This window comes from Protopterus annectens, chromosome 13.part0, assembly GCF_019279795.1.
Source record: "Protopterus annectens isolate FY-2018-M chromosome 13.part0, PAN1.0, whole genome shotgun sequence".
Lineage (NCBI taxonomy): Eukaryota > Metazoa > Chordata > Ceratodontiformes > Protopteridae > Protopterus > Protopterus annectens.
The window spans coordinates 249,185,539-249,209,780 of record NC_056747.1 but is presented as its reverse complement, the minus strand read 5'-3'; the positions used below and the strand labels follow the sequence as shown (position 1 = coordinate 249,209,780).

At 41.2% G+C, this 24,242-nt stretch overlaps 1 protein-coding gene across 4 annotated transcripts in view; it reads left to right on the top strand.

Annotated features, from left to right (window-relative positions):
• The first annotated feature begins 2,310 nt into the window (after positions 1-2,310).
• MIDN (midnolin) overlaps positions 2,311-24,242 on the top strand; it is a 46,654-nt gene continuing 24,722 nt past the window's right edge. The window contains exons 1-4 of one of the 4 annotated variants that reach the window (XM_044053803.1): positions 2,311-2,328; positions 6,256-6,563; positions 7,886-7,973; positions 8,592-8,654. In XM_044053803.1, the coding sequence (XP_043909738.1) occupies positions 6,337-6,563; positions 7,886-7,973; positions 8,592-8,654 (378 nt within the window). In that variant the 5' untranslated portion in view covers positions 2,311-2,328; positions 6,256-6,336. The other 3 variants (XM_044053801.1, XM_044053805.1, XM_044053802.1) reach the window with 3 other exon arrangements.

Below are 24,242 nucleotides of genomic sequence, written 5' to 3'. Positions count from 1 at the left end.
TCACTACTTTCCCTTCTCTTTTCTTATATTGCTTCCCTTCCTCCTCTCCTATTTTATTGCTTCTCTTTCTCCTTCTGTTACTAAGATTAGTTCTTTATAACATTATTAATCAATTTTGCTCTCTGTTTTGTGCCTTGTTCTTGATGTTATTTCAACTACTTAATGTTATTTTTATAAATATGATCCTCTCTTTGTATATATCTGTTATTGCTACTATATTTTTTATTTGTCTATTCATCTATGATGATTTTGTCCATTTGCTTGTCTATTGTAACATTTTGTGTTCAATTTTATGTGGAGCTTTTCTCCCCGGGCCTCTACTGAAAATGGAAATGTATCCAGCTAGACTAGCCCGGTCAACAAATGTAAAATAAATAATAAATAAATAAGCAACTAAACAGGGTACCCAGAGGTCATGGCAGTTCTTCTACCAGCTTTTTCAGCACCACATGAGGCAGACAATCAGTTCACCAGGCCTTGTATCCAAATTATTTATTCTGTTCTCTCAGTACTTTCACCTCACAGATCATATCAGGCCAAGTTATGTATGTCCCCGCTCTGTCTGATCCTTTCTTTCCACTTCTGAACATCTTGGATGTGCTTAGCTGCTCCTTAAGAAGAAATGAACAGAAAACAAATATTTACTCTGTTCCTCATCACATTTCCATATTCCTACTCACTTCAAACAGCACAATATAAGGTTTGCTCCTTAAACTTTCATTCACTCATAGTAGCAATGCAACAGTTTTTACCTCTGTATCCCTTACTATCATAGTTGGCTTATTTGTGCCTGTTATTGTAGTCACCTTTTGTAGTGTAGTCACCTTTTGCTGATATCAAATGGATTCATAATGATCTGTTAACAGATAATGTGTTGGCCTTAGGTGCATCAGTCAATGAAACAACTCCTGAAAAGTGCAAGTTTGTAAATCTATCTATGCAACCTACATTCAAGTGCATAGATCAGAGCAACCAAAGAAACGATAGTACAGTGATACTGTGGGGTTTCACTGTTCCTTTGTCCCATAAAATATGTTATGTCTGGCTTACAGCTGATAAAATGAATTATGTACAAGTTAATAAAACAGAGATGGTGTCTTGCATTTTCATGTACTGATTTTTTTTTTCCTCAGGAGACAGTGCTTGCAAATCATGTGTTGATCAACTTAATGCAAATCACATCTGGCACCACTATTTTTGTTGTTCTCGTCATCCATGTAACACCCACCAGACATAAAGTGTCTTATTTCATAGAAGATCAGGAGTGATTGTCTATTTAAGTGGCTTGATTAAGTTACAAAGTATAGTTGTGAAGGTTATGGGATTCATAATCTGATCATTTAAGCATAGCTGTTTGTAGCTCACTGCCTTGAACCACTAAACCGGTCAGCCAGCAGTACTAATAAGGAACAAAACTACCACTTATAAAAATCATAAATAATGGGGGACAAAGGCCCAAAAATGGAGACACTTTTTAAATATTGCTCTTACAACTTAGATAGTTGATATACTAACAGGTTTTGCATTAGCATGAATTTTCTTAAGGATATGAAGTCTGCAACTCAAACTGGAGAGACCCACAATTTTATGAGAAACAGGCCAAAAATATGAGGCGGTAATTGGGACATTATGCGAAAATCTAGATAGTTGAGATGTATGTTTAAGATTTATGGGGCAAATGTCTCTGTTATTTTTGGCTTAATCCAGAATTTTTGACCAAGTAAGCTGAGAGGTATGGCAGGGTCAGTAACAAACAATATCGTTACTCATGAGCGCATGGAACAGTTATAGACGCAACGGTGTGCGTGCGTGTGTGTGTGTGTGTGTGTGGGGGGGGGGGGGGGTTCTTGGGAGAAGCATCATCATAATAATATCCGGTAGCTGGACAAGTAGCCTTTCATTTGCCACCAAAGTTTCTATGAATGAATGGAGGAACGCAATTTGTGTTACAAAACACGTATCCGATACTTTTACTATAACAGATAAAAAAAGATTAAAAAAAACGATCAGGCCAGGAACTGTCTGATAACAAAAATCCATTAGCCTCGCATGTAATAAGAACATAACTGAGTTGTTTAGTAAGGTGTAACTTTGGATACTATTTTGTTATGAAAGTAGTGGGAGGGGTCAGATGCACTGTACAGCCCCGGTGTTGAATGGTTTCTGTCGAACGGGGGGCGGTAACTCTGCAGAGCCTCCTTAAATATGACTGCTGACGCTGCGTGTTCATGGACCTTCAAGGAGCTAAAACCTCCAGCCAGAAGTAAGGGGATTAAAACTGCTACTTTTTCCTGTGCAGTATTACATACACAAGTCTTATCCTGAAAGGTGGGTGAAAGAAACTGGTCAACTAGGGGAAGAACTTAAGCTTGCATGCTTTCTCAATGAAGACACGTGGAAACGCTCCTTAAGGATTTAATTTGGTCCTGTCTCTTTGAGGATTATTCATTTGCCTTTTGGTGGGATTTATTCATTTTGGATCTACTGTTTTCCCTTTTTACTACTCATTTTATGTGGATTTGCACTATCAGCCAAGCTAGGTAAGTAAGATCAAGACATGCGAACGTTACACATGGGAGAAAAGTAATGGAGTCTGTAATACAATGTAGTGATAAATGCATTAAATTACAAGTTAGTACACAAACTACTATTTATAAATTAAGTAGTTTATTTTCGGATATAAACATTATTCTTTAGACAGATTTTAAAATCGGATCACTCTCTTTCTTTTCCATCACAATGCGGACGATCTGCTGAGTAGATGCAGAAATAGTGAATAGATTCAGGAGTTGCCAGGACTTACAAAAGTCATTAAAAACGGGATTAGTGAAAGGTACAAAATGCAAATGTATAGGGTTTTTTTTTAGAATTACACATCAGCTTCCCGATCGCTAGCCAGCTCCGGTGACAAATTTAGGGAAGAAGTGCACCTACATTTATAACGTGCACCCCAACACGCTGTTTTAAAACATGAATGATTACATAAAGTGATATGCCAAACGTAGACCATGTGGAGGTGGGGTCTAAATCCAGTTCTGGGCTACAGCATTAACTTGTGCTAAAACTAAACTTTATCACACTTAGTTCAAACTCCAGATTTGAGTGGAATGTTATATATTTTGTAACCTATTTGTAGTCTATAATCCATCACATTAGTGGGAGCTCTATAACCTGCTGTCTGTGATGTTTTCTCTTATTAACCGTAACCTGGAAAAAGTGTGTGTGTGTGTGTGGGGGGGGGGGGGGGGGGTGAACATTCTTTAAATGCCAATCATTTCCCCGATGTTATGATTAATACTTGAACAATGGCTATACTTAGGTTCATGACTAACATGGAACGTATGGGGTCCAGTCCGCTCACCTGCTGCAAATAAAAAATGTATCCCCATCCCAAGTGATAAATAACTATTGGATTATGTTAGGTGGGCAGTCGGTGTCATTCTCATCCTAGTCAGATCTGTTTCGAAATGAGAAGAATATGATATAAATAGTAAATGTCATTACAGTATGCATTTCTCTGCAGGGAGACCTTTCTTTGAAAGTTCGTGCGTGGACCGCAAATTCCCATTCTTGGTGATGCCTCAAAGCCCGAGCTGTCCTTTAGGAGTGACGTTAAGCTCCGCCCTAAACTGCACCAACAAGGGCACAGCCGCCGGCAGGCCTTAAATAAGTCCGGAGGTTCAATACGGGTCACACGTGCTGCCGTAAGCGGGCTCACGATTTCACTTTGCGCGTGTTGCTTCCCAAGAGCTGACACTAGACGGCGCTCCTACCCTTCGGCTGGCACCGCTTTGGGTATTTCCTTCCATCCATCGTCTGAACAGCGATATTTTCATCAGTAGTTGTTGTCTAAACGTCTCTTTGATACAGCAGCAGATGTGAAGCGAACCTTCGCTGCTTTGTAGTTATACACTGTAACCAATAACATGGACTTCCGTTTGGGCCATACCCAGTAACATCCCGCAAAACGGCGAAGAAGTTTGAAACATTGTCAGTAGAATAACTACGGATCACGAATTATTGCACAGTGTTGTGTTTTCACCTTCTGTCTGTGGTATGGATAGTTTTGGAAAGCTAAGAAAATAAAAATGTAGCTTACTTATTACACCCATGTGACGCTTGAAACCTAGGAGTTGGTCAAATACTTGGGGAATGTGGCATCTCTAATGTGTAGACTTATAATGTATGAACAGAGTTTGTCTGGCAAACTTCATTACTGCTTTTAAACCCTCAGTAATATGAGGTAGACAAAGTTGGATTTCCTGTTATTGTCATTGCCTCAAATGATACATTTTGTCATGTGTATCCTCCACTGCCTGCCAGCAATGGTTCCATAATATTATGTTGCAACTCCCCCCACCACCACCAAAAAACAAAATGATAATCAAGTGTGCCCTGCAACTTTTGCTTAGGGGGTTCATATAAAATGTCTTAGGCAAAATCCAGTATGCACTATTGTCGACGTTAAAATTTACTTTATGCAGCAGTCATGTTAAGAAGCAGTTTATTCTTGATTTCCAAATAAGGCAAACAGTTTTATTGTTTGGCGTTACCGATTAACCACTTGGGATTCTGCTCCAGAAGCTCCACCCTACCCTTTAGCAAAACTCCCACATGTCTGTTAAACCAAGAGTTGCAAAATCCAATATTTTTCGGTGCAACAACAAACAGAAAACGAATTAAACCGCCAGCGTCACCATCTGACCCGAAAGAGCTAGGTAGTTCGTTTTTTCTCCACCCTGAAGCATAACAGAACTTCTATTTATATCCACAATAACCAGTCAGTTGTCTAATAGTCGGCTGACCAGAAAGAGCTAGTAGTTCGTTATTTCTCCACCCCGAAGCATAACAGAACTTCTGTTTCTATCCACAATAACCATTAAGTTGTCTTAACAGTCCGCGATACTACACGGTGATGTACCTTAAGTGAGTAACCAAATTTGCCCCTGTCCTGCATTTGGGAGACGTTCAGACGTCATTTGTATGTGCCCCTTTTCTGAAGCACAGTAACCAAACAGCAAACCCTCACCCCAATCCCACCAAATTCTTAAGGGGGCAGTGATGAGAAAATACCAGGTAAAAGATCAAGTAAGACAAACATACTTAAAAATAGTACCATTGTCCTTTAAAAATCGTAACAGAGAATCAGGAAAAATAAAAGGTTTTCATACACCATACCCTATATAGTCAGTGAATCTTTGTATGGGTATAAATTACTTAATAAGGTGTGTACCTATGAACATCTCTGAGTTTAGTTAGAAAATATATTTAGGAGGAGCAAAGCATAGTGTTGTACCAAAATCATAGCAGTTAAGAAGTACGGGTCGGCAAGCAGAAACATAACGATGCATTCATATATTTATCAACTTATCATAATGTGTCGAGGTCTTCATACACATTCGTAGAATTGGATTCCAAAAAATAGTATATTCGCACCCTTTCCTTCCAGTATTTGGCACTACTAATGCAGTTTGCAGAATCACCCCCTAAAAATCTGGTTTATGTCCCGCCCACCTCACATGCCCTGTGAATTAGATGCTGCAGCAATCCGTGACTTAGGTAGAAAGCCCTTTTGTGTCAGGTGAATATATTATGAATGGCTTTAAAGTTCATGGAGGGCGGAGCCGAACTAAGTATTTCATGCTTCCAAGTTTTGATTGGACATTACAATGAAAAGGCGTATGCACTTTACTAAGCATTTTGAGTGCTCACCACGTGGTGACTAATAATCTCTCACTGATTGGAGAAATACTGAATACGTCTGTCCCCTCTAAATCCTATTGATTGGCTAATAGTTGCGAGCTAGTGGGAGGTATACTGGGCGTTTCAAGGTTGATACATTTTTTTTCTCAATTTCCACACCGGAGCTTCGCGTAGCTGTAGGGATTGCAGTGACTGTTCAGCGATCACAGAAGCTGAGTAAGTGGTAATTCAGCTGTACTGATTCTATGCTACTCTAGGGTGCTTTAAGCTCCCAGTTCTCCGTTTCTGCTAGTGTTTAGGATCCTTGTAACTAAAGGCAGTCCTGGTACATCGAATTGCCTTTCGCCCCCCCCCCTCGTGTGAAACTTGCACCACGAGTGGATGGAAAAGACAACCAAACTGCTAGGGTTAACTTTCCACTGGGATATTTACAAAGAGTAGCCTGATGCGAACTGGTCTTGGTTGACTGCACTGCAAACTGAATCAAGGATGTGTTTTTGGATGTTCATCCTAGCCGCATTTTAATCAGCTGTTTTCTTTTGTTCAAAACAGGACTGTGTTGGATACAGTGATTGCCCAGAGCTCTCTTCCTTCCTTTTGTACTTGATCCCCCCTCAGTGTTCGGATCATCGAATGGACCACCGTCCTACAGCTAGGAGCTGCAGTAGCCGTGGAGCTCCATCCTGCGAGGCCGTGCCCAGCAGTAGCGAGCCCTCCATGAATTTGTACATCAATACCACCACTGGGACCCGGTATGAGCTTTCCGTCCCCCTGGAGGAGACGGTGGAAGGACTGAAGAGGAGGCTGTCTCAGAGGCTTAAGGTTCCAAAGGAAAGACTTACTCTGCTGCACAAAGAAACGTACGTAATCTCCCGTGTTGTGACTGGCATGTTGACCTTTGGAGTTTGCACTACATTTTGTGCCCGTTTGTGTTCTTCACTGGCTTTTTGTTTCATACCGTTTTGCTAATGAGTGTGCAGTTAGTTTCATGTTCTGCAGAGGGATTCTAGTCATGTCTGGTGGTATAAACTGTTGTGATGAATTATAAATGGTAAAAGTGCTTTTTGTTTCAGTAGCTGTTTGCACTTATTGTTTATGGGGCCGCTGAAGGGGGTAGACGATCGGGGGGTGTTGGAGGGGATTGATTATGTTCGTTTGAGGACGGGGCGCGCGCGCTTGACCCTTATGATCTGGAGTGGATTCCTTGTACATCTTTACAGAACTTGGGGGCTGGGGAGGGCTTAACAAGTAGCTTTCCGAGACAAAGAACATTCCCTCTTACTGTGTGAACTGTGCTGCAGCTAATCACCCTCCCCCACTGCTTACTCTGACCAGCCTTTCTGGCACTACACCCCCTCCCATGCTCTCTGGTATTGTTGAGCAACAAATGAACCCCATAGTGGTTTTTGAGCAAATTTCCAATTATAGTACTACCCTGGGGTGTTGCCTGTCCTGTTTTCGAGTTTCCTGCCTTCCCAAGGCACTTTTCTGTGTTAAGTTTCTATTTAATTTAAAATTGATCTGCCATCTATGCATACCACTCACTGCTAAGATGCCCCATATTCGATCCTTACGTTAAGGGCTACCCGGAGTGAAAGTAAGATAGTGCTGCAGTCTCTAATTGTACTGGGAATTTTGTGGCCTTTTTAGAGTTTTGAGAAAACGAGGCATTTTCACTAATTGCTGTACCAGTTTTAATTGGCAGCCACCTTCCTCACAGCCATCTGCAGTGTGACTAGTGACTGATTACTGCAGTAGCCATTTCACAGAAACATTTCTCACTGTCACTTCGAAGCAAGTTCTAAGTAATGTCTAGCACCTCATACGTTTTGGGTTAGTACTTGATGTGATGCAAAACTTAAAGTGGGTTAGAAAAGCGGTATTGCACTTAAGTACTGCCCAATATTCTTTTAGTCAGCTGAAGATGAAGGTAACATTGTCAACCTGAAATGCAGTCACCCAAAGTATCGCTGCCAGGGCTTCTCATAGAGCCTGTATTGTTGGCAATTATTTGACTAACTCTGTGCTTGTACAATAGTTTTGCATGCACCTTCCAGTAACCTGATCACGCTGATATTTTTTATTTTCCTTATTTGCACATAACTCATGTTTAATTGATTTTTGTCTACTTCAGAGGCATTTTAGATGGGAGATAGTTATCCACGAGTTTGTTCTTTTATAGGCGACTCACTTCTGGAAGTCTGCAAGATTTTGGCGTTGTTGAAGGAAGCAAACTCACCCTCGTCCCCACTGTAGAGGCAGGCTTAATGGTAAGTAGTTTCTGATTTGATAGATTACTGGGTCTGTGGTGCGTGTAGTGATTGTGTACGAGCCGTAACACATTGGTGTGTGTCTAGCTGGCGCTCTTTTGCAGCATGTTACTTTAAATGTAGTTTGCACACATGTTGTTAATAAAACAATTGTGTTACAGCTTGCTTGCATTGTTTGTAGGGGGTTAACCTCCTCTTCCAGTATGTAATTTAATATTTCTACAGGCTTAAAGCATACTTCTCAAGTGTATCTCATTATGAGGAACATACCTCATTTGAGGTCTTAAAAAGTTCATGTTCCTCAATGTTCCACATTAAAAGACTGTCACACGTTCAGTATTAGGATTTTTTAAGTGAAATCTATGGTAAATGGAAATGAATCATATTAGTTCATTAAAAGATCCTGACCAGCATATTTTAACCATCCTAATGCCTTCCTAGTTAAAGTTGTTAGTAAGCCGTTAGTATGTGTTCCACATTGAGGTCTAGAGTTCCTCATTTTGGAGATGGAAGGTTGAGAGCTATGGCTTAAAGACTGTGTGTGTGCTAATGTATGGTTATAATTAACTCCGCGACACACCTGATGGCTATTTCCTTGTGTATCCTTTGTTTTTGCAGTCACAAGCATCTAGACCAGAACAGTCAGTAATGCAAGCGTTGGAGAGTTTAACCGAAACTCAGGTAAGAACGCACTCGCGATTGTTTGTCATACCTCTTTTGTATAGTACTGTGTTATATTTAGTTCAGCCGTAATGTGAATGTGGCGTTTTATCTCCTTATACCACCTTAGGGCTTTGTTTTAAGGTTTTAAGTGTTGCTTGTGTTAGAGGCATCGGGCTTGGTGAGATTATGTATGCGATGTTTGTCCTTTGTATCACTATGCTAGTAAGCAATTGGATGAGGGAGCGACAAAATACGACCCCCCCGCATTTGGAAAGAAACAGTTGAACTGTTCGAACTTGCTTCGTCCGGGCCTAGTCTTCCTGGAATCTTTGACGTCATTGCAGTAGGGGGAGTTGTAAGCTACAGTCTGCCGCCCCGCCCCCATGGCCATATTATAGCGTCCCACGGGTAGCGATCCCGCCCGATGCTAGGGTACGTCATAGCACCACCAACTGCTGTCCCGCCTCCTCCAGCTGGTATGTGTGAGGTCTCTGAAACCAGAATCTCACCTTTTGTTCCTTTTTTTTCCTGATGGTACGAGGAAACGTTTTAAAACGAACCCTCGCACCATTTGGTAAAATGCTCTCTGTATGGTTGACCCTCAGCCGTTTACTTTGGAAACAAAGCAAATATCTGGTTAGGGAGAAGGCTCCAAATTAGACCCATTTTTAAACTCTGGTAGTGTAAACTATTGTGAAATATGAAGTAGATGGTGGAATTTTTGGTTAAACAGACAGTTAGTGGACAATAACGAAACTGTTAATATAGCCAACAAAGTCTGCAACGTAAAAAAATATTTACTCCTCACGTTTCCGGCCTGTACCAGGTTCCAATCTCTCCAGATGCCATTTTGTCATTCTGTGAAAGCTTGACTTTAATTTTCTTGTGTAGTTTGCTGCAGTATCGGGTACATTGTAAGCTGTCTTTGAAGCAAGTTGTTGGGTAGAGCAAGAAACCGAAACATCTAAAACAACTTGCACCCTTATTGACGTTCTTGCCACAAACAGGCAAATAACTGGAATTACTGTGCTGCCATTGAGTGAATGGGGAGACTAGACAATGGGGAAAATGTCTCGTCTGTGATGACATTTTGGCAGCTAATAAACTTTATGCCATCATACACTCTCTGGGACAAGGAGTATAATTTTGTGTGCCAGTATTGGAGAACACATTGAGTAAACCATACTGTGTGCTAGCCATCTAAAGATGACTTTCGTCTGCTAATATCTGCAATACTTCACTTTTTAAGGTTACTGTATATTAGTCTGGGCTGTTCATAGGTTGGTACTAGGCTATTGGTCCTAGGGTCTATACAAGTCTAGTCATAACAATTCCTGGGGTGAATTTCTATCTCCCATCCAATCGTCAAGGTTCCTTTTGAAGAGGGCAAAAGAGGCGTTCTGCTTGACATGTTATAGGCAGTCTATTCCAGAGTATGGGGAGTCTCTGGGTCAGGAACTTATTCCTCCAGCATGTTTTGTTCATTGTGATGACAAGGTTTAGATCCATGGAGTGTGTGGCTTCTCAAGTGTAGCATGTCCCGACAGCGCTGGGTTTGACATGGCCTTCTATGTTAAGCAGAGATCTGAGTAGACGATATGTGCCAGAGTATAGTTGGAGTATGTTTTTAGACAGTCACCATAGGGCATCTGTGATTCTATTTAGTGAAGTATTTCTGCGGCCTTTCCAATTGTTGCAGTTGTCTTGTGAGGTAATAATACCCATTTGTTAACCAGGTAAGCCCACTGGAACTACTGTCCCTTTTTATTCAGGGGAAACCCAGGAGCAATGTTTGGTTAAGCGTTTTGCTCAGCATCACACATTAGGCAAATGAGGGCTGAGGGTTTCAAGCCCTGTACCCCAAGAAAATTATAACTCCCCGTCTTAACTCTGTGCACCATCTGCCTTACATCAGTTCTACTTTTAGATGCTGTTAAAGTGCTGTCATGCTGCATCCAATTATGTAGTTTTTGTGGTTAACTTTTTTTTTTTTTCTATTTGCCCTAAAACTTGGCTGAACGTTGTGGGATTCGGTCATAATTCAAATGGCATTAAATGGAAGGGTTCTATCAGACACTGCCTCAACATTTTTTTGTTTAAGTGATGGTGGCTTATCTTGCATGTTGGATTGCATTGTATCCTGTCTTTTCTTCCCATTGTCAGCCCATGTGGATTAACATGGCTTACACGTGCAACTACAAGGTCAGATAAAGTTACTAGAAAAAAATATTTTAGACTGGATAAATATATCCCAGCAAATTTACCCACATGAGAATTATGAAGACACCATTGGCAAGTGTAACCCAGTCCAAGATAGAGTAACATATCAAAATTCATATACATATCCAATATAACAATTTTTTTTTTCATTCAATTATATTTTCAGCAGTAACCTTTATATTTCTTTAAACAGTAACATCAAAGATTTACTTCTGAACATTCCTGTCAGTGGATCCTTTGTATGGACTCCTGGATTAGTTATTTGTTCTAGAAATAAAACCCTACCTAACTGGTCACAATGTATTTTAGTCAGGGACTTCGCAGTGACCTATCTTCAGCAGTGCTGTCACCAATGTTGGAGCATGTGCTGGCAAAGTTTGACAGTATATCTGATTATGACCAAGGGCACATCGATACTAAACCTACAGTGACCATTTAAATGTGGAATGCCAAAATGGAGTAATGTAACTTTATGGATGTGCAGTGCCACAAGCTTGTACAGCTAAAGGTACATGTACATTGTATGTGGTTGCACTCATTTTACTTTCGGCCGATATTCACTCATTCTCAGATGTACCCTGATGAGTACATTAAACTGCATTCCTATGGGTACAAAATTGAATATTGGGAGTCAAGAGTCCACACTGTTAGTGTTTTTTCACATTCTTTTTGAAACGGTTTCCATGCCCCCCCCAACAGTTTTATATTTTTTGTTTATAGCTGAAATTCTGTACGTTTGTCCATGTTGTACGTGATGGGTGGGGCCATCTTTGATAGTGATTTATGGTGCTGCTATAGAGAAGTAAATGCATCTTTCATTCATATTACTAGCAGCTGTGTAAATGTCGGCGTATGATTTCTCACGTGATTTTTGACAAGATGTGAGTCTGGAACAAAGGAGCTTTGTACTATTGGTTCACTGACAAGGCAGAGGTAACTGATTATTCCCCTACACACACACACCAATAGTGGGAAATCAATGAATAATCAACAGATAATGTTGCTTACATGGCTTAAATCCATTGGGGGGTGGTGAATAACTTGTACAGCTCCTTAGCATTGTGCTTTTAGTGAGTTTAATGCTGATAGTGTTTTGTACTCCTCATCTTGCTCTCCATCAGAATGATTGCCTGAATGTGGATCCATTAGCACATTGGGAGCTTGTTAAAATTATATTTAATTTGAGGACAGTACAGTAAGTTTTTTTTTTTTTTTTTTTTTTTCTCCCCCTGTGCTGCAGCAGCTGTTTGCATTCAAGTTTGATTGTGATGGGTAGTAAAGGTAGTAGGATTAGCTGGATCTTGAAACAAAACTACAGTTTTTTTTTTATAGGTGTTTGGATGCAATTTAGATTATGTACAGTGTAGGAACCCATGACTTAACATCGTAAGTCAAACATCAGGGTTACTGAGTGGTAACGGGGGGGTTGAGTTATGATTTGGCAGCTGTAAACTTGTTCAAACAACTTGCCTCCTTGAAGTTTTCATTTACAATGTTGTGTAACTAAGTGAACTGTTACAAGAACTAGTGTTTATATTAGCAGCAAGAGTGCAGAAGGTAGCAGCAAGAGTGCAGAAGTTACTAAATGGACTATTCGGTAATGTGTTTGCCAGAAACGTATGGCTTTTTTCAGAGTAAAGGGATGGTATATAGAGTTGAGATGGTGGGGGTCAGGCGACAGGCCTATTTAAGGTGCAAGTGCTAAGTTGACCTAGGAGCACTATTCAGTGACTTGCACAGTCTTGTACAGTTTCCAAGTTGGGAATCCTAAAGCAAGAGCAGATCCAGGATTACAGGATAACTGGTCTGTGGTCTGTTTTTTTTTTTTTTTTTTTTTTTTTGTGTTCTTTTCGGCCAGCCCCATAACGTGCCCTTTCATTATAAGACTGCATTTCTTTTGAGGAGGTTACTGTGACCTTTTGGGTTCTCTGAACATGAACCCAAAAGGAGAATACAGTAACATTTGTACTTCATATGTTGAGCTTAAACTTTATATACTTGCAACAATTTGCTACAACCTAATGTGTCACTTTAGCAACCAGTATTATTTTTCCAAAATGTTGATTCTTTGGGGAAGATGTTTCAATTTGTGTTTTATATTCCTGCAGTTATAACCAAATGAAACCACAATACTCAGGTGCCATATACAGAAGTGTACAGTGTAACAGAATCTGTAGTCTCTCCTGATCAGGTAGATTTATTCCTTTATCTCCTGTTTGAGAGAAGAGCTAGATTCTTTGTGGAGAGAGGATTTACAGAATCTCCTTTTTTGGGGGGGGGGGCTTTTTGTTGCAAGATGGTTCACGGTGAAATGTTAGCATATCAGGAACATGCAGATAGTGATGGAAGTAGTGTTCTTCTGTGAGTCATCTAGTTCTGCGAAATCCGTAGGACAGGCTGTTCTGAGAGTGAGTGAGCAAATTACCACCTCCTGTTTCATACAGCCAGTACGCACAGTTCTGTCAGTACAAGTTACTTGTGTAACATTCTGAAGGTGTTTGTGTTCAGGAGTGGTAAGGAAGAGCTTGGCTTTTCTTGCTGGGTGCGATTTTTGCTATCGTGTGAAGCAGAAGAGACAGGAATACAGCATCTTGTGGTGTTTATTTTTTTCTGCTTATAACATTTTTAGAGCTTAAACTGACCATAGCACAAGAGTTTTTACCTGAGTAAAAACCACACACCATGTCTGACTGTAGTTGGATTTTACCCTCTGAGCTTCACCATTATATGGTTGGTATAACTGCTGCATCTGTCAGCTTTTAGCGGGCAGAACACTGAAGCCAGTAGCAGGAGATTAGATGTGAAAAGCTCTATAGTGTTTGTGTGGTAACTGCTACAGAAGAGGGGGTGTTGAATAACACATGCAGGAGGAGGAGTTGTTTCCTGCCAATTTCTCCTGTCAGTCTTTGCCGCTGACCTTTTGTCGTGATTTGAATTAAGAATTGCTTGCTTGAAATAACCACAGAGGTGGCCTTTTGTTTGCCAGGGATAGAATTTTAAGCACTTGTATCAATGAACCTGATTCAGGCGTGTGAGGGCACCATTTCTTTTTTTCTGCTTCTGAATGCACTGCTTCTTTAGAGTCCTAGCATGCGGATTCGCAATGAACTTGCTCTTATGGTATTTTCAGGACAGAAGACTTTTTTTTTTTCCCCCACTGTTTATTCTTCCCCAGTTTCATTTTTGTTGAAGGCATTAATATTTTTCTTGGTTGGCTTATATTCTGAGCTCATCTGAGCACTTAAAGGCATAGGTGCTTCTACGCATTCAGATTTTTTTTAAGCTGATTTGTTTTACAGTAGACACTTTAACTGTAATTTTTAATATTGTGTCTTCCTGATTTTTTTTTTTTTCTTATGAAACTGGTAAAGGTCCTCACTTAATGGACTTGACTCTACATGTGAAGAAAAGTACATATTTGGGGTGACTGCTCTCTGACTCTGTCTACATTTGATAACTGGGAGCAATTGACCCCAATCCCCAGCTGAGAGTAAATAAGCTTAGTCTTCAATTAATTCTGTGCATCTTTGGAACTAAAACTGGATAGTGTTCACTAGATTTGCAGTGAAGTTCATGACTAAAGTTACACACCTTCACCAAGGTTGCCATAATATTCCTGGTTTCATTTTTGTGTGGCTGTGGATAGGGTCCTGACTGAATTATATCCCCATGTCCTCTGCATTTTAAATGTGGTTAAAGAACCACCTTTGGACTGCTTTGAGGTAAGGTAATTTGCCATGGAGATTAATATTCTCTGAAGTTCAAAGCTATTCATACTGCTTGTTTATCTTTGTCTTAGAAACTTGAGGTACAGCAAGCATGGTTCTGGGTTTTGTCATGCCAGTTTTGGTGGTGATTGGGCTCTAAATGGATGTTTAAAGAAGATGGCTCATTGGCATGCCTGTTGGGATAGACTTTCATGTTTTCATCACTGTTGGTCAGTGGTTTGCAGCATCGATTCAGATTTTATTAGGAATGGATGCACAAGGTGTGTGCGTGTGCACTGCAAATTGCACCGACCATAGTTGCAGCTTTAGAACTAATCATGTACAGTAATTTACTGATATGTCACCTTTAGTTGATCCATTGCTTTTGGATGAGGGGGGAGTCCTGTCTTTCATGCGTTGGAGGTTTCCATTCTGATTGTAAGTACTACATTTTTGCGAGTGCATGCGTATATGTATTTCTCTCCTACTTTTACCTCCCCCGTCTGACAAAGCTTTTATGCTCTCCTTCTATAGAACAGTCAGGGTTTCTATGTATTGGCAGCTGAATGTTCTGTTCTTTTGTGTCTTTAGAATAGTGTCAGTGGTGTTGGGAGGGGCTTGAGAGATGCACAGTGGTTTTAATGTGTGAGGTGAAAGGAGAAATTTGGAGTCGTGACAGCTCAGGCCTTTGATTTGAAGTGCTTTTTTTTGTGCAGAACATGTCTCATTGTGACTGACTGCACTGCAGAACAGACACTGTGCTGTAAGTCAGGGTTGCTGAGGCAGGGTGCTGTAGCTGCTGTATTGGGGGGTGGACACTAATGTGGGTGCAGCAGTGTATAAATTAGTGCCATAATGAAAGCTGGAAGAGGATTTAGACAAGCTAATTGTACTATGTTTCGGGCACCTAGAAATCTGTTGGTTTTAATGTGTGTGGTTCTGGTGGTGCTATCCCTGTGCTGCAAAACCCCTCATTTCCTAGGGCAGTTGTAATATTGTGTTGGCAAAATATTTGCTTGAACCAGCCAACTGCTCTGCCATCTAAATGAAACCATGTATCGTTTGGTTCAGGCAGACAATGCGGTTGTGTGTGGTTTTGTACTTTGACCCTTTTTTCTAATTGATCATTGCAGCTGTGACTTTCCTGCCTTATGTTCCAAATGTTGTTGACCATTTCCATTTAGAGGAATGGAAGTACTTGCCCCAAGTTATGATGTACAGGTGGCATTTCCCTCTCTCTTCTGGTAATGCTGTGCATTGTAGTACTATAGCATATGGGTTCAGGAGAAGAGGCGAGGAATACTCTTGGGGAATTTACTGGCATAAGAAATGTTACCATGGACTTCTTTTTTCCTCTGCTGTGATTGTGGTCGATTAGAAATCCTTGTATTTTGTACGTGAAATTGAACCCCCCCCCCCCCCCCCAGTTTGGGAGACTTGCATGTACCTTCCTATTTTGGAGTAGTTTAAAGCAATGTTTGGTAGTGGGGCAGATGTGCAGTTCATATTGCTCTGCATCTCCATGAGCATCTGAATGCAAGTCTAGCCTCCAGCTTGATGAGTGTACACTGTAGGCTGGCCTTTCATTTCCATCTTGACTGTATTCCTTTTCTCTTAACTTGAGATGCTAGAAGGTAGCATAATTGTGAACGAGTTCTATCTGAACTTGTAGGGAGCTTGGCTCTGAATTTTTGAGCGTCTGCAATATTAATTCATCCGAATATTTCATTTTGTAACTCCTCCCCTGGCACTTCATGCGCATGTTCATCTTAAAGAACAAGTTTTTATTTTCCTATTTGGCTTCTTACTTTTGTAATGTTATGAGCTGTGTGATAAGCAGTTGGCCTTTATCACAGGAACACACCTGGACATGAAAGGTTCCAGTTGTTCCTTGCACCTCTGAAGCGGTTGATTTTTAGCTTGTAAAACCAGTTATGGCCCATATACTATCTGAATTGGATTCAGCTGGTTTAAATTATTAATTCAGCAAACTCTCTTACAAATATTTATGGTAAGAAAGCTAGCATGCAAAACTAGTGCTTCTAGGGGACTGGGCTAGTGAAATGTATTGGATGCTGCTGTTTTGAGAAGTGAGTGTTAACAATTGTGTGATTCCTTAAGGAGTCCATGAAGGGAAGTAGGCATATTAGCTGCACAAAGGTGGGCAGGAACTGACTGGTGTCCTTGCACAATGATTGTCAAAAATGGAAAATAGTTTTGCAGCTGGCCAGATAAGTACCTACACTTTTTTTCCCCTTTTATTTACATGGAGAGGGGGAGTGCTGAGGGGGAGTGCTGGTACTGGTTGGAGAGGGGGAGTGCTGGTACTGGTTGGATAGGTAAGATGGTTAGAGGGGGTGCTGGTACTGGTTGGATAGGTAAGATGGTTAGAGGGGGGTGCTGGTACTGGTTGGATAGGTAAGATGGTTAGAGGGGGTGCTGGTACTGGTTGGATAGGTAAGATGGTTAGAGGGGGGGGTGCTGGTACTGGTTGGATAGGTAAGATGGTTAGAGGGGGGGTGCTGGTACTGGTTGGATAGGTAAGATGGTTAGAGGGGGGGTGCTGGTACTGGTTGGATAGGTAAGATGGTTAGAGGGGGGGTGCTGGTACTGGTTGGAGAGGGGGAGTGCTGGTACTGGTTGGATAGGTAAGATGGTTAGTGCTGGACTGTATTTGACTTGTGTTTAGGTGCCCAGTATTGGAAATAGTGTTGCTAGGCCATCCAGCCATCTGTCTCCAAATAATTGTACTGCAGAAAACCCAGTTTTAACTCTCCTCTAACCCCAGGCAATTAGTGGGGAGGGGTACTTTTAGCCTGGCACAGTTGTGGTTGTCTTCTTTTACCCATAAGGACGTTAAATTTAACCTTTCCAATTGCAAAAGCTGTTAAGGCATCTGGTTGAAGGAAAAAAAAATCAGATTAGGTTGGGGGGGGGGTCTGCTTTTAGGTTCATAGGTAGTACCTATCGGCCCTGGGGCCTATACAAGCCCAGCCAAAAAGGTACCCTGGCTTTACCACCAAGAATTATTTTCCTGTGCCACTGTCAAGCAGAACCACAGAAGTGATCCCCAGGGTGAATTTCCTATTTCCCATCCAATCAAGATTTTTTCTTAGAGTGCTAATGAGGGACTTTGTTTTATATAGATAGGTAGTTTATTCCAGGGTATGGGAAGTCTCTGGGACAGGAATCCTTCCCTCCAGCATGTTCTGTTTTATTGTGGTGACAAGGTGAGCGTGTAGCTCTGAGGGATTGGGATTTCTTAAGTGGAGCATGTCCAACAGCTCTGGGTTTGACATGGCTATCGATTAGGTGATATGCGACGGAGCAAAGCTGGAGTTTTTGGAGACTGTCTGCGTAGGGCATCTGTTTGAGGCCAGTAATCCTCTTTGTGAGGTATTTCTGCAGCCTTTCCAGTTGTAGATGCCTTGAGGTACATACCAAAAGGGGCTTTGTACTCCTATAATGGGTCTAATGAGTGATGAGTAGAGGGGAACAATGGCCCCTCTTTTTCTGGATGAGAAACCTTTTGTGATGGTGTGCCACACAGAAGGATTTCCTGACTATTGTGGCGATGTGATTAAAGGAGAGAGTACTGTCCACCTGTGTCCCAAGGTCTCTTGTCACACTTATTGGATTTTTTCTGGGAGCTTGTAAGACTTTTTTGTGAGTAACCATGTTTAGGCTTGGAATGAGTTCATAATCCCAGCTGTCTCTGACCAACTGTGGCTGATGTGGTTTTTATGACTTTACTAGGATTCTATAAGAAGGGTCAGTCTTTTGGGGTGACATGCCCTTTTGAGAGAGTTTTTTCCAAGTATACCTTGATTTTAAGTGCTCTGCATGCTTATAACGGTTTGGGTACTTGTGCACGTCAACAAGCTTGCTGTCTTTGTAATGAGTATTTTTTGCTGCACATTAGAGTAGGCTTGTCTTTCTGTGGCTTAATGTGGGACTTGTGCCCAAGTGTGTCCACTGTTTGCAAGCAGGAACCTGATGAGTCAGTTTAATACTGCAGTTTCTTGTCTCACAGTTCTCTTGCGGCTTGGGTGGCCGTCAGTAGGGGGCAGCACAGAGCAGTCACATTTTGTGGTGATTTAAGCTAGGGACAAGGCCAAGAAGAAACTCCAGAGAGATGAAGTAACCACTGGGAGAGTTGTACTGGAAGTGGATTTCTCTAAAAGAGCATGCTGTTTGATTCAAAACTGAGTTGCCCAACCTGTGACTAAGGTACAGGGTTTTGAATTTGTCCACCTTGATTTGCCTACTGTCTGGCCTTGAGCAAGTCACTTAACCAGATGGTACTTTGGGGCAGTTGGGAACTTAGACTAGGCATGCAGTTCAGGAGGCAAATAAGTTGAGGGTATGCATTCACTACTTACAGTTGTTGGAAAAGTAGCTACACATATGAGCTGACAATTGATGAAATAGTCCTCTTTCAGTGTGATGCTGTAGGATATAATCCTGTTGCAAAACAAGGATGTGAAACATTGCGTTGTTTTTGTGGGTTTGTAATGCAGCATATGTACTAATCAAACAGCCCAATACTTGTGGACTATAGAATCCATTTTCATGCAAGCCTGTGGTAGAATCTGTGGCAGAACCCAACAGCATAGCTGTTACCAACATGTGAGCCACAATGATTTCTGTGAGACCAGCGTTGTACCCCTTACAGCTCACCCTAATCTGCTTGGTTTGGTTCTTTTTAAATGCAAATTTTGTTGGGTGGTGTGTTGTGACCTGAGGCTAGGCTCACCATTTAGTGCTTCAGCCATACCTCTCAATTGTACAGATTTTTGCAGAATGTCCAGATTTTTGCCTTATATTTTTTGGTCCATTTTTTCATCCTCCTTTAGAGGAGAAACAAGGACAATCCGCTTTGGTTCTCCTCAGTGAGATTCCACGAAATAAGACCCTTGGCTCTCTTGTCTGAGCAAGCAATGCTAAATTGATCTGCATTTTAAATGCCTTAATACAGCTGTGGTACAGCAGAGTAGTTAATGTACTGGGGGCTGTTAACCTGGGGACTTGGGTTTGAGTGTTGCCATGTCCCACTTGCATATTGTGTGGCTCCAACATGTTGGTTGCTTGCTTTGAGCCATGTAAAGGAATCTTGTGATCAGCAGGTACACCCATTACTGAAACACACAAATATTATTGTTTCATTTTGTGTCCACTTTTTCCCTTTTGTGTTCTAATGTGCATATTGAGCTGAGTGTTTTGCCAGCCTGGTTTTTGGGTAAAACATTTATGCAGAGAAGTAGGTAGAGGGCTGTGCAGCACCGTTTTTGAGACGGTGCCTAGTTGAGTGTGGAGTCGGTCAAGATTCTTTCAAAACTGTCCTTGTGTGTGAGTGAAGACCCAATGTTCCTTTACCCGCAAAGTGCCACAGGCATTGCAGTCCATATATCTGTTCACCTTTAAAGATGGCTTGCATTTCCTTGAGCAGGTGTCTTCCTAAATACCCCAATCTCGGGGTTTATTTTCCAGCATAGTTTAGCAGCAAAAAAATAGTATTCTGTTTGCTTTGTTAGTACTGACCTGGGCAGGTCAGAAATTGCATAAGAAATGAAAACCCCCAAAACGCATAGCTGTCCCAAGTTTGGGCTGAAGTTTGGGCTGAAGTTTGGGCTGAGTAACTGCATTTCTTTTAACCTTTTTCCTGAGTTTTTCTCAGGCACTGTAGAAGCAAAATGAGACTTGAGTTATTTGGGTTCATGACCCTGTGTCCTTCAAAATGTGTTTGTCTATATATTTTATTTTTTTGAGTCGCTTCTGTGTACCCCTTTAACCCTTACATAAATGGCTTTTTATGTTCTTGGCATTTGTCTCCCTGGTGGGTAACATAAGGAGGATTGGTTGCTTAAGAAGGCGTTTTATAGTCTTCAGAAGAAGACTTTGATTTTTTGTTTCGGTGGGAGTGACTTCTTTAGTGCCATCTATGAGGAATGGAATGCTTTTGGCATTCTGGATCTTGATAGCATAAGAAAGGTATTTCTGTTCTTGATCACGGACTAGTGTGTGCATTTGTTTCCATTTTCATGAGGTATTTAGACTCCTATTATCCATTGAAAAAGTACCTTCCGCTGAACTTCATACTTAAGTTTGTTGAAGTTTGAAATATAATTGGGGTGGGGTGGGTGCTGAGATTTATGACTAGACCCAGATGCACACACTTTTTTTTGTGGCTGGAAATTTTGCAGTATGAATATTCAGTTTATTTGGGCTTGGTCCTTCTGTATAAGGTGACTGGTTTAGTTTTGGTTCAGGAATTACTTCAAATTTGCTCTTCAGCACAAACTTAGGACCAGTTTATTAAAATGCCAGCCAGCCAAGCTACACTTGAATTATGTTGGGTGGTGATTGGACTGCCTGGAAGTAGCCCAAGTGAGCAAGATGATCAACGGAGCATTAGCAGGCTAGGAATGAATAACGAGATCTAGGGTTGTGTTTGCAGAAAATGTTAAATTTAGCTAGGGTATAGGAGATAGTTGTTTTTTTACTTATTTTATTTATTTTTTTCTTCTGTGTTTTGTAAGTGCCATGGGATGATAAGCTTCTGTATGAACTGCAACATGTATGGGGATCAAATCTTTGTTTCTAGGAAACGGTCCAAGGTATGGCCTCAGTGCATTGCAATATTAATGCTGGAACATGCTTGCTGTGGGGGATATTCTTAATACCTCCAGAATTTGAGGCTGGTGCACAACTTTTTGTATAACAGGTGCATTTAAGTTATCTGCATAAAAGTCATATTTTGACAGTTGGTTAGAGCCCCCACCCATTTTATTCATACCAAACTATCAAAAATGCATCAGGCTTTCTACGGTGAGCAAGCCTTCTGCTTTCTTAGTTTAAGACAGACTCTCAAATTCCTGAGTTAGAGTCTTCACAATGAGAGAACAAAATTGTCAAATTTTGGTGGTCTGCTTGCTTGGAAGATTACTTCTAAGACACGAGTCCGTAACCATCATTTCGCTGTTTATAGTGCCACAGATGGAATAGCATAGTATGCTGGCTCTTGGTTGAATAAGAAGGGTTTTGATTGCATGTAGTGTACACTTGTCTTCATTTGGAGAGGTATTTAAATGCCCATCGTCTATGGAGGGAGGTGCTGAATTTTGCAGACTGGTTAGGTGTCAGTCTCCTCAAGGCACTGACTGGAGACTTATCTTTTTTTCAGGAGTGCTTTGTCTGCTCTGGTAAACTCTGCAGCAAGGCAAAGCTCCCGTAAGGCTTGTAAGTCACAGATGTTGACACAGCATACCTAGGTCTTTTCAGAAGTGATTGCGAAAAGTGCACATTGTTGTTTTGAGGTGACCCAATAATTTCCTAATTTTAATGTGACCTAGAGCTTGACTAATGTAACCGAGCAAGTACAGTATGTACTTTTGCATTTAGGCATAGTCCTTAGAGAGGTGTGGGGGAGAGAGTACATCGTGAAAGAAAAGAAGCACACTAGTCATACGCTGGGTATTGCAGCAGCGAGTCGTAACACTGTGTACGTTTAGAACTCTCTGTGCCTTATTTCATTTGGGCAAAGAAATGTAACTGTCATATTAATTGCAACTTTTGAAATCTCTGTTTAATCTGATCTGGCTTCTGAATTGTTTATTTTGTGAAGTCTGTTTTCGGGCAGGGAGCAGTGACTATGCAATTTTAAAATACCACAGTATTTTGTGCTCATCTGTTATTTTTCAGGTAATGGCTTTAAATGGGACTGAGAAAATGTTCCCTCTCCTACCTTTCTCCTGTAAAGAATGTTTCTCTATTTTAAGAGAATAGAAGATTTAAGACCTTTGAGACTACCCCCATGGTTTTATGCTATAAGGAAAGTTTTGACACCCCTTCTGCTCTTGTGGTCTATCCTGTACCCAAAACTGCTCTTACTAGTGTAACATCCCTCAGTGCTGTACCTGAGATGCATGTGTAATGTACAGCTGTACTTTTATTGCGGTTGGGTACAAATCTGTAATATGCTTGCCATGATAAAGATTCTTTATCCTGTACTACTCTGCCATGTTTTATAGTCTTTACCCCGTGGTTAACTGGTCTGGGGTGCACCATCACTGGAATAGTATGAGCGAAGGAATGGTGTTCTGAATAGGCCTGTCCATTTTGGGGATCCACCATAAATCTAAGAGTGGGATCTGGACTGGGTATCCCTTGGTCTGTAAGGTGAAGGTCTATGTAGTGCGGATCTTACTGATATTAAACCACTTAATTTTAAAATTCAGTTACAAACCCAAAGCTGTGAGACTTTTCCTTCTCAAGTTTACACAGTTTCCATGTTGTAATGAACTATCCCTTGTAATACATGCCTAAAAACTGCCTGAATCTTTAAGTCGGTCTGTATGCTGATGTGGCTTGCCTGTCTTTACAGTAGCATTCCTCTGCATGCTGCCAACAAAAAGCATTTGTGTGAGAATCGTACGTCTCAACATCTTAGTGCAAGAAGTCTGGACAAAGCCCAATAAAATGGAGGGGGGGGGGGCACAAATGCCCAAAAATATGGACATATTTTAAATATTGCTCTTATAAATTTAGAAAGTTGCTAGAGTAACAGGATTTGCACACATCTTCTGAAGGATTTGAAGTCAAACTCAAACGTAGGTCATTATTTAGTGACTTCACTCCTCCGATCTTCCCACTGGTTTGCCAGAAGTCAAGATGGGGGAGTATTGTATATAAAAAGAAAATGTATGTTACTGCTGCAGGCAATATTAATGGAGTTACCCAAGTTAATTGTTGCACTTGTACTTTCCTCTTACATTTATTTACATGTGCAAGTGAGAGAGCCTAGGTAGCCATGTAGTAGTTCATATTTAAAACTGCTTTTTAGCAGTGCAGTTATGACTATGTATCTTGTGGGTAGTGAGTTATATGTGGTAACAAATCTTAAGTATTTCCAGAGTTTCATTACTAGTATTTAGTGCTGCTTGGAAAGGTTCTCTCTGGCTTAGTAGTTGCTGCTGTGACTTATCCCACCCCAGGTAAAATTTGAAATACAAGCTCTACTTATTGCTAGAATTCTGAAAGTGTGGAATATAGCCTTTTTGAGTAAAATTAAATCTCTTTAGCAACAGGAATGATCAGTAGAGAAGAACCATATTGCTGGGCTGAGTGGATTGCCTTTGTTAGATGCTGCTAAACCGCATGGCCTTTGCAGCAGGGGGCAGGGGGAGGGGTGGCAGTATTTCCTAGCACTAGAACAACCGTTTTCCTGGTGCTGCACACCAGTGCTCATCCTTGGAAAGGAGTGAGTGAGCGACTGACGGGGGGGGCTCAAACATTTTTCTTTCATGGAAGACTGCCTTAAGTGCTCCTGGGATCGTGGCGGTAGAAAGTAGACATCCAAGGGCTACATTACTGCAGCTCTTTGATGCTTATCGCCCATCCCCCCCTCCACCTTTTGCTTTTCTGAGAATGCTGCTTCTGAGATGGATTGCTGTGCCTGTAAAGCACTTTGCACAGTCCTTGTTCTTCAGGGATTTGTAATGGGATGGGGGTGGGGTGGGTCTTCAGATAGCTTCCACTAGGCTTTGCTCGACCTCTTCACAAAGAAAGCAATATTTGTCGTACTAGGCTGCCAGAGCAGTCTCCATGCTGCAAGCTGCCGACTGCTGTATTTTTGCAGTCCTTTACTTTTCTCTGCACGCCTTGCTGCTGATGCTTTCTA